General features: G+C 48.7%; 1 protein-coding gene across 1 annotated transcript in view; it reads left to right on the plus strand.

The window, feature by feature from the left end:
- Nucleotides 1–16,252, plus strand: part of PDE3B (phosphodiesterase 3B) — a 1,395,287-nt gene that overhangs the window by 568,749 nt on the left and 810,286 nt on the right. Inside the window, exon 6 of the mRNA XM_086956022.1 lies at nucleotides 4,441–4,654. Within this exon, the coding sequence (XP_086812148.1) occupies nucleotides 4,441–4,654 (214 nt within the window). The remainder of the gene's footprint in view (nucleotides 1–4,440; nucleotides 4,655–16,252) is intronic.

Here is a 16,252-nt window from a genome sequence, read left to right on the forward strand (position 1 = left end):
GTGCTCAGCCGGATGTGGTGGTGCTTGTGGGTGACGCCAGCCGTTAGCGCAGTGAGGCGCCTTGAAAAGACCCTGGCGGGCGGGATGACCCTCGCCGCAAAGTTCAGCCTGCCTACCACCCCCTGGATATCCCTGAGGGTGGCTTTGCGCCGGCCCCGTAGTTTGGCTATTTCTTCCCTGAAATCCTGCACTTTCTCCGGGGGGAGCCTGGCGGTCCCCGCCGTGGAGTCCAGCTCAATGCCCAAGAACGTCAGTCTAGTCGTTGGGCCTGTCGTCTTCTCCTTCGCTAAGGGGACTCCGAGTGATTCGGTCAGGTCCTCGAACGCCGCCAATGTACTGGCGCACGTCGGGGCTCCCGCCGGTCCTGTGAACAGGAAATCATCCAGGTAGTGCAGCTTCCCGCCCCCCTGATGCCTGTCGTGGAGGGCCCATTCCAGAAAGGTAGCGAATTGTTCAAAATGGGCGCAAGATATGGCACATCCCATGGGCATGGCTTTGTCGACGTACACGCCCCCTTCCCATTGGAAACCGAGTAGGTGGAAGCTGGTCGGATGTACCGGTAGTAAGCGAAAGGCAGATTCGATGTCCGCCTTGGCCATGAGGGCCCCCTTTCCTGCCGCTTTGACTAGTGCGATCGCGTCGTCCACCGACGCGTAACCCACAGAGCATGCTTCCTGGTCGATGCCATCATTTACAGACCCCCCCTCAGGGTATGACAAGTGGTGTATCAGCCTGAATTGGCCCTTTTCCTTTTTTGGAACTACTCCTAGTGGGGAGATGACTATTCCTTCGCACAATTCCTGAGGGAGGGGGCCCTCGATTCTACCCAGGCTCTTCTCCTTTTCTATCTTCGCGCTCACCACCCGGGGATGCTGCCTCGCTGATTGTAAGTTATTCGCTCCCGTTAATGGCAGTGGGCCTTGAAACGGGATAATGAAGCCTTTTTCAAAACCCTCTACTAACGTCCTGGCGTCTGTTTTGTTTGGGTACCTGTTTGCCAAAATGCGCAGCTGTTGTGTATTGATGGGGGACCAAGCCAGCTGGCACTGTTGAACGTTTACTAGTGTCCTGCCCCCACTAGCCTTCGGGCTAGTGCTTCTTGTGTTTCTCTTTCTTTTCGCTCTTTGCTTCCCGCTTGGAGCCTTTGCATGTCGCTGCAGCGTGTTTCCCCCCGCAGCTTGAGCATGCATGTTGGAATTTGCACGAGGAGCCCCATGAACAGTCCCCCGCATCGTATCTCCAGCATATGGCCTTGGTCGCGGGGGGGGAGCTGGACCGCCCAGAGGAATGCTTCTGGTAATTTCTGTTCTTCCCCTTGTGGGACGAACTCCAAAAGGACTGGTCGTATTTCCCCGTCCAGGCTCTCACTTCTTTGGCAGCGAGCATTTTATGAATAAAACCTGAAACGTCCTCCTCGTTCCACTCCATCTCTGGGTGCCTCTGCATCTTTAACCTGAAACCCTTATCATATTCCAACCATGCATCCCCGGGGAATTGCCTCTGCGCAGAATGTATGTTAGCCTCATACAGCCATAGGTCAGCTGCGCAATGGGGGAACCTCTCTACTATGATACACGCCATGATCCTGAAAGAGTCTATCCAATTCTCGAAGTTCCGCTCCTTTCTAGCCCCTCGCCTCTCCCTTTTTTCCTCCTCTCTCCTGTCACATGTGGTCAGGTCGAGGCCCTCCAGCTGTATTTCTAGGAGCGAGAATATATCGATGAACTCCTTGCGCCATATCCTCTCTTTTACTGCGAGAGGAATAAGGCACGCAAGCCCCGTGGCTTTCGTCGTCAAGGAGGCAGGGCCGGGGGATGGTCTGGCGTACAGGTCACTGCCTAGCCCCCCCGACCCCGGGCTCCCGGACCCAGTATTGTACCCCCACCCGGGTAATGGGGAAACTTGATCCCCCTGCGGGGATAGGCCCACCTGCTCCTGCACCCTTGACTGCCGGGCCCACCCCGGATCCATCATGTGCCACGTTAAGCCCCCCGTCTCGTCAGTGCGTTGTTCCCTGGGCCCCGCCGCCCCCTGCCCTGAGCTGTTCAGTAACGTCGGAGCGAGCGATTTCAAACATTCTTTTACAATGGTACTAATATGCTCACCATTAACCGTTCCGCCGTTCGTCTCACCCTTCTTGCTGTCGTCCGACCTCAGCGGCGGGAGCTTCTGGCGCACTTTCCTTGGGGGATTCCTCTTGTACGTCTTCTTCCTCGGCGTGGTCTTAGGCTTCTTGGGTGCTGACGGGCCTGCTTCCTCCTCTGCCTGGCCGTCCGGCCTATTCTCCTTCCCTTTGGCCAAATGGGGCTGGAGCCATTCGTCGCCGTGTACTGCCGATATCTCGCGGATTTTCTTCAGCACTTCCGCCATGTCTCCAGGCTGATCTTCCGCCATGTTGTCCCCAAGGCCTAGGTCTGTTTTTTTGCGGGCTGGTCTGCGCCGCTGGGTCGGAAGGAATTCCGGACCCGCCTTTGAACTTCCTTACCCGTGTGTGCTGTCCGCCCGATGAAAGCGGCTCACTGCGCGCTCCAAACCGGACAGTTGCTCACCGAGCTGGAGCTTGGCCAGGCCGCCGAGCTCGTCGTCTTCCTCCGTCGCTTCGGGTTCCCGGGGAGCTGGGTGGAGAACTTGACCGGCGCGCCGCTCTGTGTGGTCGTTCTTCCGCTTCGGCCGTCCTTCGCCGCCTCCTGCCGCAGTCGGTCTTCTTCAAACGATGTCGTTGTCGCGCCGCTCTCCCAGCTCCTTCGAAGACGTTGTGCTTCTGGTTGGGGAGCGGCGGTGTTTAAATCCCCTTGAGCCCCCTACGGGCTTCAGGTGAACCCCCTTTGATTGGGGGGTTCAAAGGTAGCAAGGTTGGCCATTGGTCGCCCCCCATGGGCGCCAAGGTCACAAGGTCACTTCCTGTCGGGGTGGCTGGTGCGCACCCCGTTTCCGCTGGTCCTGGCCGCTTCGGGGCGCCCAGGACCAGTTCCATCTCCCCCTGTTGGCATCCTGTGGGTTATGGCGCCGGCCCTTGAGCCTCCCCCACCCTGCGGGTGGGTGCGGCGGCCTCTGCAAGAGCAGTGGCCGCCTGCAGATGCCATGGATGCCGAAGGCGTAATCCCATTTAGGAAGAAACACCCTGCTGATGTAAGAGATCAGTTTCCAGTCGTCGCCAATGATAAGTTGTGGTAACAAAAAAGGCAGGAACAACAATGAGGTAGGAAAGGTGCTTTATTTGAGAAGTAGTTGTACACAACCAGCAGGGCAGCAGGGAAGCCAGTAACTGCCACCCTCTAGAACAGTAGGCACAGTGCAGAACTAGAATGATCATTCCATGGTCCAATGATCATTTTAGTTCGCTCTCTGCATCCTAAAACTTAACACCTTTACTATATTTTAGTTATATGGCATGTATTAGAAGTTGCCACCTGCGATTTTGGCATGCTCTTTAATGTTTTTGCTATATTGTAACGGAAAACATTATACCTTTTTCACACCCACCCAGGGTCCCTCCTCCAAAGAGCTGGCTCCAACAGTTTTTCACTAGTAACTACAATCTGAGGAGAAAGGGGACATAGTTTGGGTTGTGTAAATTATATTAATTTGTTTTCCTTTTTGCGGTGAACCTAATCTAATTTACTTTTACATGTAGAGGAGGCCAGGGTCAGGGACTTGATTGCTAATTATTTTTGTTCTGTGTCTGTTACATTTAATGGGCTCGAGGATGCATTCTTCCACCACCAAGAACATATGTCAGGCCACAACAGACACATGGCTCTGTAAATCCCCAACTGGTTTACAGTAATGTATGACTAATGATGACTTCTAAATATATACTAAATGTAATGTGAAAGCTTTAATGTATCGGGTATTAAAATGCATGTGCGAACCTTACTGATTGTAGGGAGGTATCATCTGAAATAAGTCACATGTGTTTCCTTTTACTTGTGTAGGGGAGCTGGTCTTCTAGTGTCATAGCATAGATTTGTAACACTTGAACTGATCCTCGGTGAAAATGGTGGCTTGAGTAACTACTACTGCTTGACTTCCTAATATATTAAGGACTGTGACAAGTAAAAAGGATGAAGAAGCTAATGGATGGATTACATATTGGCAATATTTGCAACAGTCTACTCTTTTTTTTTTTGTTGCATTCCTTATGGGTTTAACTCCTTGTCCTCATTTATAGTAACCAGTGTAGTATTGTTGGGTGTTCTAAACTGGTGGGATCACCTATCAGCATACCCGGGTTAAGCAGTGGGAGCAGGACTAGCACAATTTTCATTTTCATTTATAAAAAGCAAGGCTGGTGTTTTGTCACTAGTGCATTTATTCAGCCCAATTTAATAAGGCTATAAGAAGCCAGAGCAATTGTGTCTTTTATAACATAAATGTAAGTTTTGTCATACATGCGAAACTGATTTGCTGCTAGACTGACACAATTTCTTTACTTTTTAGGTGTGTCCCCTAGTTTGAGCCCTGGGAATTCTCCCAACCTTGTGCATGCTGCAAGTGGATCACAGGTACATCGGTCACCTGTGGAATTCCCGGATACGGCTGACTTTCTTACTAAGCCAAGTGTCACTTTATACAGACCTCATGGATATACTTTCAGTTCTCTAGATTTCCAGCAACCACTCAGGAAGTCTTCTACAAGCCATATTTGCCACAGGTAACAGAAACGAAAATAGTTTCTTCATTATTTAAATCTGTTATTAGTGTTGTTCATGTTTATTGAATTAGGCAGAACAGGCCTAAACAAATATATAATTACACAAATACTCATACCTAATCATATTTCTGTTTTTGAAATCCCTCATACAGTTATTGACTTCACACTAGTTTACGATGATTTAAGGAATAATTGCTATAAAGTGTGCTGAATCTAACTGCTGTCCATATATTTGTCGCATAAAGAACAAACTTTGTGTTTTACAATTCAGTTGCTATCTCAAGAATTATTTAGAAATTTCTTAAAAGGATTGTAAGAGGCTGCTGCCAAAATGCACTGATATAGCATTCCGCAAAATATCTGAATGTGATCCTGAAAGCCTGTGTAAAACAAATCAGTGGCATTATCTCATCCTCTTTGCACTATCTATGAATGCTTCACAGAACTCTACCTCTGCTTTTCACAGGATCTCGCCATGCAGTAGTTTAGGCAGTTTCTTTTTAATATGACTGGATTATTGTGATTCCTTGTCTTGGTCTGCCAAAGAAATTGCTATAACACCTTCAACTTGGGTAGATTTCTGCTGGACTTTCCTTGTGATTGCACAATATCCTAGGTTCTTGAAGAGACTCCCAACCACACATTCCGTACCTGAGAATACTGAACGAGTGTCAGACTGGATCCCCAAAAAGTTGAACAGTACCTCTGTGTCTCCGTGCCAGTGTTTGCGCCGGATGTGACATGCACACTGCCCTTGTAGGCTTTACCCCAGTGTGTTGACTTCATTTCTTTTTTTTTTTATGCGCTGACAGTGGCTGAATTGGAGAGCTACCTCTGTCACATTTTGACCAACTTTTTCTCAACTTTTTGTCAAACCATTTTATTCAAACAACTGTGTTCACTGTACTAGAGATGTCTGCTCCAAAACATAGGGTTTTAAACCCCATGGGGAATGTCACAGGCAGATATCTGTAACTGAAGGGTTGTCAGCCGATGCACCCAAAGGCAATTCGGGATAGTCCCCTGAAGCTTCTGGTGGTGTGACAATGCAAAACTCTGCATTGGTCCTGCTCTCGCAGACGGTTGCAGTCCCCGCTACTCTTGAAGCTGTTCCCCCCCAACTGCTTACCTTCAAAATTGAAGTTTTCATCAGGTAAGTCCCAGAAAAAGAATTCAAGCAGGATCAACTTCACAGCACCTTTCGAAGGCGTCAGAAGGCATGCAGGGCTGCCCATGCTGATCTAGGTGCTGCTCCAGCACTATAACTGTGGAGCCGGCACAAACTTCTTCTCCATGATTCCCGAAGTACTAGGACGCCAAAGTCACTCCTGCTCATCTCCAAGTGTTGTATGATGCCATGGCCCTCATCTTTGACTAACCGAATCCCTCTGGTACATTTTCTGGCCCCATGGAGCCACTGGGTGTTCTGCTTGGGTTGACGTCAACGGGCCCTTCTCTGATGCCAGTTGGTAACCCTGATCTGCAAGTGGACGTACTCTGGTACCGAGCCCCCTCTGACAGCATTACACCTACCCCACCAGAGGTCAAAGATGCCGATGGACCCGGCACAAACTTAACAAAGACTCATCTGGAGAGGATCCAGAATATGGTGAATCCATTCACGGTGGGCTTGGAGTATTTCAAATTTGCCATGCTCCCTTTTGGCCTAACCAGCGCACTTTGGATGTTCACCAAAGTGATGGTATTGGTTGCTGCATACCTTCAGAGGTTAGGGTTCCCTGGGTTTCCTCTACATCGACATCTGGCTGCTGAAAGCGGTGTCACTCCAGGCAGTCGTCACCCACCTCCGGACATAGAAAATCTTCTGCATTTGTTAAGGGTTCCCTATCAACAAGTCATAGTAATACCGGCCTCCTTCTCAAATGCTTCTCTTCATTGGAGCCGTTTTGGAGTCTGTGATGTGTGTATCTGCTGTTGCAGGGAGTCTCGGACATTTGGGCTATGATCTTGATGTTTCAGCCTTGGTCCTGTATCCCAGTGAGACAGACTGAGGCTGCAGGGTCTTATGGCCTTTAATCATGCTTGTGAAGCACACCAGATGGCACATGCGAGCTCTGAAGGTGGATCTGATGTCCTAGTGGGTGCAGCACCAGGCAAATCTCTAAGATGGTGTCCAGATTTCAGAAGAGAGTGCATAAGACCTGCAGAGGGTTACTGAATTGTGGTCTGTGATCTGCAGACCTTTCTCCCTTTCTCTCCTGGAGCCAGATGGTGGTGGCCGATGTCCCTCTCCTGAAAGAGGTGGGGATCAGAGGCCAATTGTCTACAATGGAGATCCATCACCTCATTAAACTGTTGTAGTTATGGGCCATCCATTTGGCATTGAAAGCCTTCCTGGCATCTGGGGGCGCTAGAGGGTGCACTTTGGAATGGCTGCCTTCTGAGACCGCTCCGCCGGCCAGGTCCGTAATGCCTTAAAAAAAAGTCACTTTGCGGACTCTCAATTGTCCAATGATTGCTGGAATGGGCATCCGAATGCTTCGGCTCTGAGTTGAGCGAAACATAAGGCTTTTGTAACGCTGCTGCAACCACAAATTTGACGGCGGCAGCGGAGCGCCGGACAGACCGCGACCAGAACAAGATGGCGGCGCCCTGATGCGAGGCTATATTGCAGCAGACCAGGTACGGGACTGCGAGGTGTGGCGCTGCGAGGAATAAAGATCGTATAGCTGGATTCACAAGGCGTGTGGCGCTGCTCCTATTAGACTGCCAGGAAGCATCGGAAGTATCGCAAGGAGTTGTGCACATATTTGAGATGCGGACTGCGAGGTATTGGCACAAAATGGTGGCTCGCACCTGCGGCTGCACCAGTTAGTGCCCTACGGCACGATGTGGAGCTGTAGATGACAAACGGAGACACACCGAGTAGCTTGCCCCCAAATGCCAACACCGCCTGACTCTACTCTGAGAACGGATGCTGTCACAGATGGACTTGTGTGCCAGTCTCAAACCTTGGCCCGTGCTGTGAGTCGCCCACCTGCCGCGCGAATGCTAGATTTCGGAGGCACACGCAGACACAGCGCAGTACACACAACATTGGGGCATGGGTGAGGCGCGCACTGTGACAACCCTGCGGCACATTGTAAGCAAGCGACTGTCGAACTGAGCGTACTGTGGGCACTGTCTATTGAAGCGGAGGGCAGTGCACAACGTAGATTCCGCTGGTTAGGATGCTCTTGCCCTAGTGTTCCTATCCTGAGTGTGTGTTCTAGTCGTGTGCGGTTCCTCACACCATGATCCTGGAAATCGGGGGTCCCCCCCTACAGCATAGATCCGTGACGGTGCCCCCTGCCGGGTGACCTATCTGGCGAAAGAGACTGCCCTCGAACTAGCGCCTCACTTCAGCTAAAGTGCCACTCCCCTAATTGATATCTGCAGACTCTGCTGAGGACTGTCTGGTGCACAGCAGCTATTGTACTAAACAAGGTGAGGTAGCACTCATTAGCCCTGCAGAGTACTACACAGCGCCCCATCCACTTCAAGGTGCTCACCGTTTCTTTCCCTCTGGGCTGGTGGTGTCAACTAGCGGGACAATAGAGAAGCCGGAGAAGCAACAGTCCAGGCTGCCATTCGAGGCGAAAAGGCACACCAAAGGTGCGACGGCGCACTCGGACACTGAACTTGACAACGTAACGGCGGCGACCAATGGCATAAAGCACGTGCTGCAGGCCATACAGCTGAGTCTGCAAGACATAAATGGGAAATTAAACAACATCACACAACGGGTCGACAACATGGCGGTTAAACTGGACAAGCATTGGGAACGTCTTGTCAAGGCCGGAAATAGAATCACCGCAGTGGAAGATGAATCCCATGCCACAACCCAAAAATGCTCGGAAATGGAGAAACTCTTAGATGTTATTAAAAATAAAGCGGAGGATTTAGAAGCGAGACTCTGCCGCAATAACATGTGAATTGCAGGCGTTCCACTATCCACCAACACAGGGAGGATGGAAACCTACGTGGAGGAAATGATGCGCAACATATTTGGTGCATAGCACTTTTCGATGGTTCTACTAGTAGAGCGTGCACATAGATCCCTAGCTCCAAGTCCGAAACCTGGCGCAACTCCACGACCCATCGTCTCCTGTATTCTTAGTTACAGAGACAGTGATGCCATTTTGAGGATGGTTTAAGAGAGAAATGGGACATAAATTATCGGGGTAAGGTGCTGGAGTTTTACCCAGACTTCACTGTTACGGTCCAAATTGCGTGCAAAGAGTACAATCCGGCGAAAAAGAAGCTACGTGAACTGGGAATAGAATATGCTATGCTCTACCCCCCTCGGCTGAAAGTGACACATGACGGCCGCTCCAGGATCCTCCATACACCAAAAGCAGCGCAGGACTTTCTAAAGAAAATCGGCCACAAACGCTGAGAACAAATGCCATGGGCAGAACCAGGACTCGGAATGAACATTCTCCAGCGGGATAGGAAGCACAATGTCCCTGAGTTCAAAGACTGGTAAGGCATGTGGGCGAAATTTTGTTAAAAAGTGAGCTATTGACACTCTCAAGCAGTAGTACAGGCCCAAAATCTTGGAGACATTCGGAGTTTTACTCCAAATTGCCAGTGATGACCCTCTGTGCTGCCAAGAGTGCACTAGCTCGAACTTGTACCTGGTATTGCGATTTATGTTTAGCTACTGTCTTTAAGGTCGTGCATGGCGGTGTCAAGTACACGGGATGGGAAAACCTTTGCATTACACTCACTGCATTGATTCGGACTATGATAACTGCGGTGGTGGTTCTGTGTGGATAAACTAATCTAGTGCACATACTGAGCTACAATTGTTGTCTGTTTCATATTTAGGCAGCAGAGGGACAATAGCAGTGTCCTGCAGAGCACTGTATTGTGCGTGCTATATATGTTTAACAAAGGGTGTTGTAGCTCCACATTTGGCTTCACCTCCAAATCTCGTACCACTAGGCACTGAGAACTCTGTGGGGGGATGTGAGAACAATTGAGTAATTGTGTGTTGTATACATTGGGGTATGGACATTTGGCACTCATGCTTTCAACTGTTACACTTAGGCCACGTTTAGTCTGCATAACTAAAGTATGGCGCAAACTCAACGATTTACAAGACATCCCACTAATTTGGGGCGGGGATTTCAATATTGCACTGCATGACGTTCTAGATAGGTCTGGTATGTTAGTGGAACCTCACAAACGGGCACTAGGTACATTGAAAGATATTATGGCAGACATGCAACTTACTGATATTTGGAGAGCCCTACACCCTGAGCGTATGGAGGCCACGCACACATCAGCAGCACATAATAGCTGGTCACGTATAGAGTACTGGTTGGGCACTGAGGACATATCATTATGGACAAGATCCGTAATGCACCTACCTAGAACATTATCTGATCATAATCTGGTACTGCTTTTAATAACTATACCGCATAATGTACCGCCACCTTACAGCTGGAGATTCAATGCGAAAGCATTATTAGACTCAATATACACTGACACCATTAGTCAAGCCATCACTTAGTATTTTGAGCTGAATGCTCCAACCACTGAGGATCTGGGCCTATTATGGGAGGCTTTCAAAGTAACAATTAGAGGGGTCTGCACAAGTACCAATGCTGGCATTCTTAAAGATATACGGCGGCAACTTTCCATGCGGGAAGATAGACTATGCACATTAGAGCAAGAATATGAACATACACAAGATACAAAGCTTTTAGGAGAAATTAGGACAGTACTAACGGAATATCAAACATATGTAGATGATGAACTAAAATATGTAATGAAACGTCAGGTAGCGCGATCCTATGGTGAAGGGGGTAGACCTGGTAGGAATTTGGCAGCTAAAATATGCGCAGGTCATGCACCACAAGTAATCCGGGCGATCAGGAATACCAAGGGAATTCTGCAGCATGATGCACAAGGTATACTGCAGGAATTCATGACTGCATATGGAGAATTATATACCTCGCAACCCACTGCCACCCCCAGAGGAAATAATGGAATATCTAGCAGATGTATCGATAGCATGGCTGTCAGATGCGCAGAGAGAATACCTATCGCTACCCGTCACCATTGAAGAAGTAACTGCAGTTATTAAATCACTGCCAAATGGAAAAGCTACAAATGGGCGTGGGGTCGCACACTACTCACACACCGGCGGTGTCGCCTCTAAGGACTCTGGTCAATGCAGTAAAGTGTTTGCGATGCATCATCTTTCGATCTTCTGCTATCTTCGCTGTCTTCGCCATCCCTGGACACGTGTTTCGGGGTTTCACCCTTCGTCAGCAGGGATAGACAGTGTTCTGGGGTTGCCGATGGCTGCCAATATCTGCCAGGTATTGTACCACTCCGGCGAGTATGTGCGGGATCCCAGGCTCGTCAGCCCGCTGCTCAAGGGAGCTTTAAAGTTAAAAATGGGGGTGGGGTCGCACACTACTCACACACCGGCGGTGTCCCCCCTAAGGACTCAGGTCAATGTAGTAAAGTATTTGCGATGCATCATCTTTCGATCTTCTGCTATCGTCGCTGTCTTCGCCATCCTTGGACACGTGTTTCGGGGTTTCACCCTTCGTCAGCAGGGATAGGCAGTGTTCTGGGGTTGCCGATGGCTGCCAATATCTGCCAGGTATAGTACCACTCCGGCGCGTAGGTGGGGGCGATCCCGCTGGTGTATTAGCATTGTGCGACCCCATTTTGGTGAATGTTTATGCTCCTTGGAGCTTTGAGCTGACGAGCTCGGGACCCGCACCTGCGCGCCTTTGTGTGGTACTATACCTGGTAATATTTGGCAGCACGCAGCAACCCCAGAAGATAAGAAGATGGCCTAATCCCTGCTGATGAGGGGTAAATACCCCGAAACACGTGTACAGGGATGGCGAAGATTTGAAGATACGCGAGAATTCAAAAGAAGATGCATCGCAGAGAACAGTACTACAGTTACCATTGTCCTTGGGGGCGATCCCGCTGGTGTATTAGCAGTGTGCGACCCCATTTTGGCAAATGGAAAAGCGCCAGGCCCCGACTGATTCACATGCGAATTCTATAAGTCATTTTGTTAAAAGGGGTTCAAAGACAACCAGTAACCAAAGACCCTTTTATGTTGCCCGGCGGTGTCGCCTCTATGACCCACCAATATTAATCAATGAAGAATTAGGCGCTGGAGACTGGAAGGCAGGAAACGAGGATTTTATTCTCTCCGGAGGAGAACACATCAATTCAGACAGCAAGTATCGTCACGAGGTGCTCTAACCACATCTCTGAGGCCTGGCCTCTTATACTAGGGTTTATGACCTTTATTGCACGTAACACATTCTCGCAACACTTTGATATTTGAAAGAACATCCTCGGAATCTCCCCTTCAGGCCCGTTCCCACATACATTTACAGTTGAATTCCCCACCCCGGTCACAACAGGTGATGATTGTCGCGCAGCAGGGCATTCCGCCGATTCACGGAATGCGTAGAGTTGATCGGATCTCATAGGGTGGGGGCTTTGATCAGCTCGAGGGTCTTTTGATGGGGAGGGGAAGCTTCCTACTGTACGGGGTAATAAACAGTATCCGCAGGGCCAGGTGGCGGTCTGGGAACAAGGAAGACAAACGGGGATACAGGAAAAGGGGGTTCGCATCAAAAGGATCTGTGACCATGAAAGGAATGAAGGGAGGTGTCGCGCTGGGAACAGGATGGGATTCTGTGGCGGAGCTGCGCTGAAGAGGGGTTTATGACCCAAGGCATGAGAGAGCGGGGGTTGTCAGCGTGCGGGGGATGCTTGCGAGGCTAGGAGAGAGAGAGAGAGACGCGCTGGCTATCAGCGAGGGGCAGGGAGGCCATGGTGCTCAAAATGGCTGCCGCTTACGCGCGCGAATGGGCTCGAAAGGGGCAAGATGGCGCCGATAATGTTCACCAAACTGTATTAATTTTCCACAGTCCTCCCTTTAACATTTCCAAGACATCTTGCTGGCCTGTTTCCTATCTATACCTATTGCAGCGGTCATAAGTAAGGGAGAGGGGACTTAGGCAAAAGAACTGTACAAAAACATCACATTATAAACATCACATTGAAAAATCTCATCATCTAGTAGGCGGGTTCATCGTTAAGTTGGTTGCAGAAAAAGTCATCGTAATGCAATATCAGGCTAGAATTATGTAGCGAGGGCGTTGGGTACAGATCATAGATACTTATAGTCATTTGGAATAAGAACTGGTAAGTTATCATATAAGTAAGTCCTTTTAGTACTCGGTGGGAGCATAGTCAGTTCAATGGTGGTTGGGAGAGAAATGAGATATGGTAAAAATAAAAATCAGAGTTCTCAGTGTCTTTGTCGTCTTCTGTTGGCACTGTTAAGCACCTGGATTACAATTCGTTCTGTCAACAGGAATGTTCATGTGGATTGAGTCGTTGGAGGTCTGCGGGCAGGGGTACATTTTGTCTGGTTTTGCCAGACCTCATAGGAGAAATGCGTTACGGTTTTGGAGCAGGTGCATTTTCTTCCGTAACCCAGAGCATAGTTATTAGGAGGCAGAAAAAGGATTGTGATGAAAAGTGCAATTGTCTTTGAGTTGTGGGGTCTGTTTGTTTCTTGAGTCTCTGTGGTGGGTTTTTCCTGTTGTTTCCATCATCATCGAGGCGTTCAGCAGCGGGTAGAACCACATACTTCGTTCATTTTCTCTTTTTGAGGCGACCCTTGGTGGAGTTCTTGGTCACCGTTCTGGGATTAACATAGTTCGTGGTCTACTTAGTCGGAGCTCCCTCCCTTTTGACGCAGGGAGTACCCTTCTCTGGGTAGCTCAGTAGGATTTGGAGGAACTTGGAAGTTCAGGTGGAAAGGTGTGTGTGTGAACAGTCCTTATGGTAGGTCGGAGGAGGAGGGGATGGAGCAGGGCCAAGTCGGGAACAGATCAGGGGGACGGAGAATTTGAGACAGGCGGGTCCGTAACCAGGTTCAGAGAGCGGGGACTTTTTGGCACACATCGATCATAGAGCAGGGGCTTCAGGTCAGCCCTTTCCTTAGCTTTGTCTGAAACAGTGCCTCATCCTGCGACTCCTTACTGCTGTGGTCTCGCCTTGGCCTCCGTCGCTGAGGTTCCGCGATCCGCAGTCAGGCCGCGTGCTCCCACATCCGGTCTCTTTCTCCTCCGACAGTGGTACCCTTAAATGAGTTCGAAAAGACAGTCTTTAGAGATTTTGCAGAAGAAGGTAATTACATAAACCTATTTCTCTCCCAACACCAAGCAACTGGGGTAAACATCCGCTACATTGAGATTTGCAGCCAACGTATAAACAATTTGATGATGGGTTTGCTGGATTTCCTACAACTTCCCTTTGTGGCTAATTCTTTGGCGTTTTGTTGGTTATTACATTCATTTGTCGTGGTACGAGGTCTGGTACCCATTTATTGCATTCGTCTATTACAGTAGATGTCAGTTCTTCTGGCAGAGACCCATTTCCCTAGCACGAGTCTTGCAAGGCTAGGCCGGTCTACAGGGCTTTGTATCTTACGGAAAAGTGCAACGTGCTATTCACCATAGTCTGATAGGCATCCTTCTGAGGGATGAACATAGGCTAAACGACTCTCCATTACATCAATGCGTCCTATCTTTTAGCTAAACATCCTATTTTCAACAGGGTTTACTGCAACAAGTTCTTTCAGTTTTCGATCTAATTTTAACTTTGCACACATCTTTCTAACTTTCTATATAGTTTCTCGCAACCTGGCTACTACAAAAACTCGGGGGGGGGGGCTCGCGATAATTATTAAACTTATCCTTGGGGTGGGTGGGATCTTATGGAAAACAACTAGGAACACGGCAAATTGGAGCAGGGGGCGTTTTTCAGATTCTCGTTCAGGGCAGCTGATACCAAACTTGGGGGCATTTTGGGAAGACGGGGGTGTCTCGATCATTTCTTACTGCTTGGGGTATGGAAACAATTTGGAATGGGGAAGGTCGCATTACCACAGACATTTTTTTTTTTTATCATGGAAGCCACTGACAAATAGTTCCCTGACTGTGGGTCAAATTTAGGGAACCTTAGCCGTCTTACCTGTCCCTTTCCTTTTGGTCAATTTAATTTTCATCCATATTTAGCAGAAAAGGAGAGGTAGTAACGTGGTATCGATACAATTTTATTTAGGACGAATTTGTGCAAATACTTGTGGTATTTGGGGCCAATCAGGAGGTGCACCAGGTTCGCCAATTAGGTGCCAGTCGCTAGGAAGAGGGAAAGTGTGAAGGGGTGAAAGAGAGAGAGAGAGAGAGAGAGAGAGAGAGAGAGAGAGAGAGAGTAACAATAGGCCAAATAGTACACGTGTGGCATGGAGAATGACCGTGTAATGTTTGGGCTATTCAGTGCATTACCCAACGTTAGACGTTTCGGGTCTGTGTTAGGATGTAGAAAGCATGCAGTTTTGGGACGGAAGAGCATTAGGTCAGGTACAAAAAGGTCGCGCATTGAGTAGGGCGTCTTTTTTTTGTGTCGTCTTGCAGCGTTAGTCCGTTTTCATGCATCGGGCGTGACGTGGCTCCAGATCCTTTACGATACCCTAATCGGGACTCCAATGTAACCTGCAGAGGGAAAAAAGGAGGAAAAGGGAGGGGGAACAACATTCGAGCACATCAAATGTACGGGCACGAAAGTCCTTTACTTACCACATACTCGTACTTATCTCCTCGGGATATAATCCCTAGGTTCTTGGTTTCTGAAGTCAAGGGGGCGGGCAGTGTGATAGGTGGTTCATGGGGGGGTTCGAGGGTGGCACTATGGATCGTGTGTAGGGAAACGCTAAAAAGAGGAATCAGAGGTGCCTAGCGCGAGGTACCTAGTTTTGTAGATGTATCTGGCCATCGGGATCCTTAAATCATTCCCGAAGCTGTGATGTTCTAAGGCATATCAGTTCTTCGGTCAACCCTGTCCCTTAGTACCTTCGACCACCATACCTTTATAACGTTCTATCAATCACACCGCTTTACTTTACCCATTCTCAGAAGTCGAGGTCCTTCTTCATACGTTAGTTCCTGAGCTTAGTCGCATGTTTTGGAGGCAGCGTATCATACCTTTGATTCGATCATCAATCCAGGGCCGAACAACCATTTTTCGGATAACCTTAAAAAAAGAGCAGAACGGTTGCGCACAGAGAACGCCCTCCCACCAATTCCCACATTTACAAAAGTATGTGATGCCTATTCATAGTTTGGAAAACCTTTATTTGCATAATCGTCCAGTACGTAAAATGTGAGAGTGCAATCATATTTTGGCCGGACATGTCGACGATGGAAGCACATACAGTAGGGGGGTTATTTTGCGGCACAAGAACATGTTAAAAAGGCCTAATTAATTATTTGCAAGTAACTAAAAAACGTTTCATTGCGTGATGAGGGATCAGGGGCATTTCATTTCATAAATGGAAACACAGTCAAGCTCATTGTAATCACATTTCCTAGATGTGTACCGTGGGTGTGCATCATAAGCGACGTTGGGTACCAATTACAATAAATATCAAAATAAATCGTTCATTGAAATCAACATTTTTACGGGACCCCTTTCAAATGTTCGTCAAGTGAACCCTCCTCCCTTTTTCATCAAGTGTGCAAAGGTTCGTAT

The sequence above is a fragment of the Lissotriton vulgaris genome, chromosome 2_1, assembly GCF_964263255.1.
Source record: "Lissotriton vulgaris chromosome 2_1, aLisVul1.2, whole genome shotgun sequence".
Lineage (NCBI taxonomy): Eukaryota > Metazoa > Chordata > Amphibia > Caudata > Salamandridae > Lissotriton > Lissotriton vulgaris.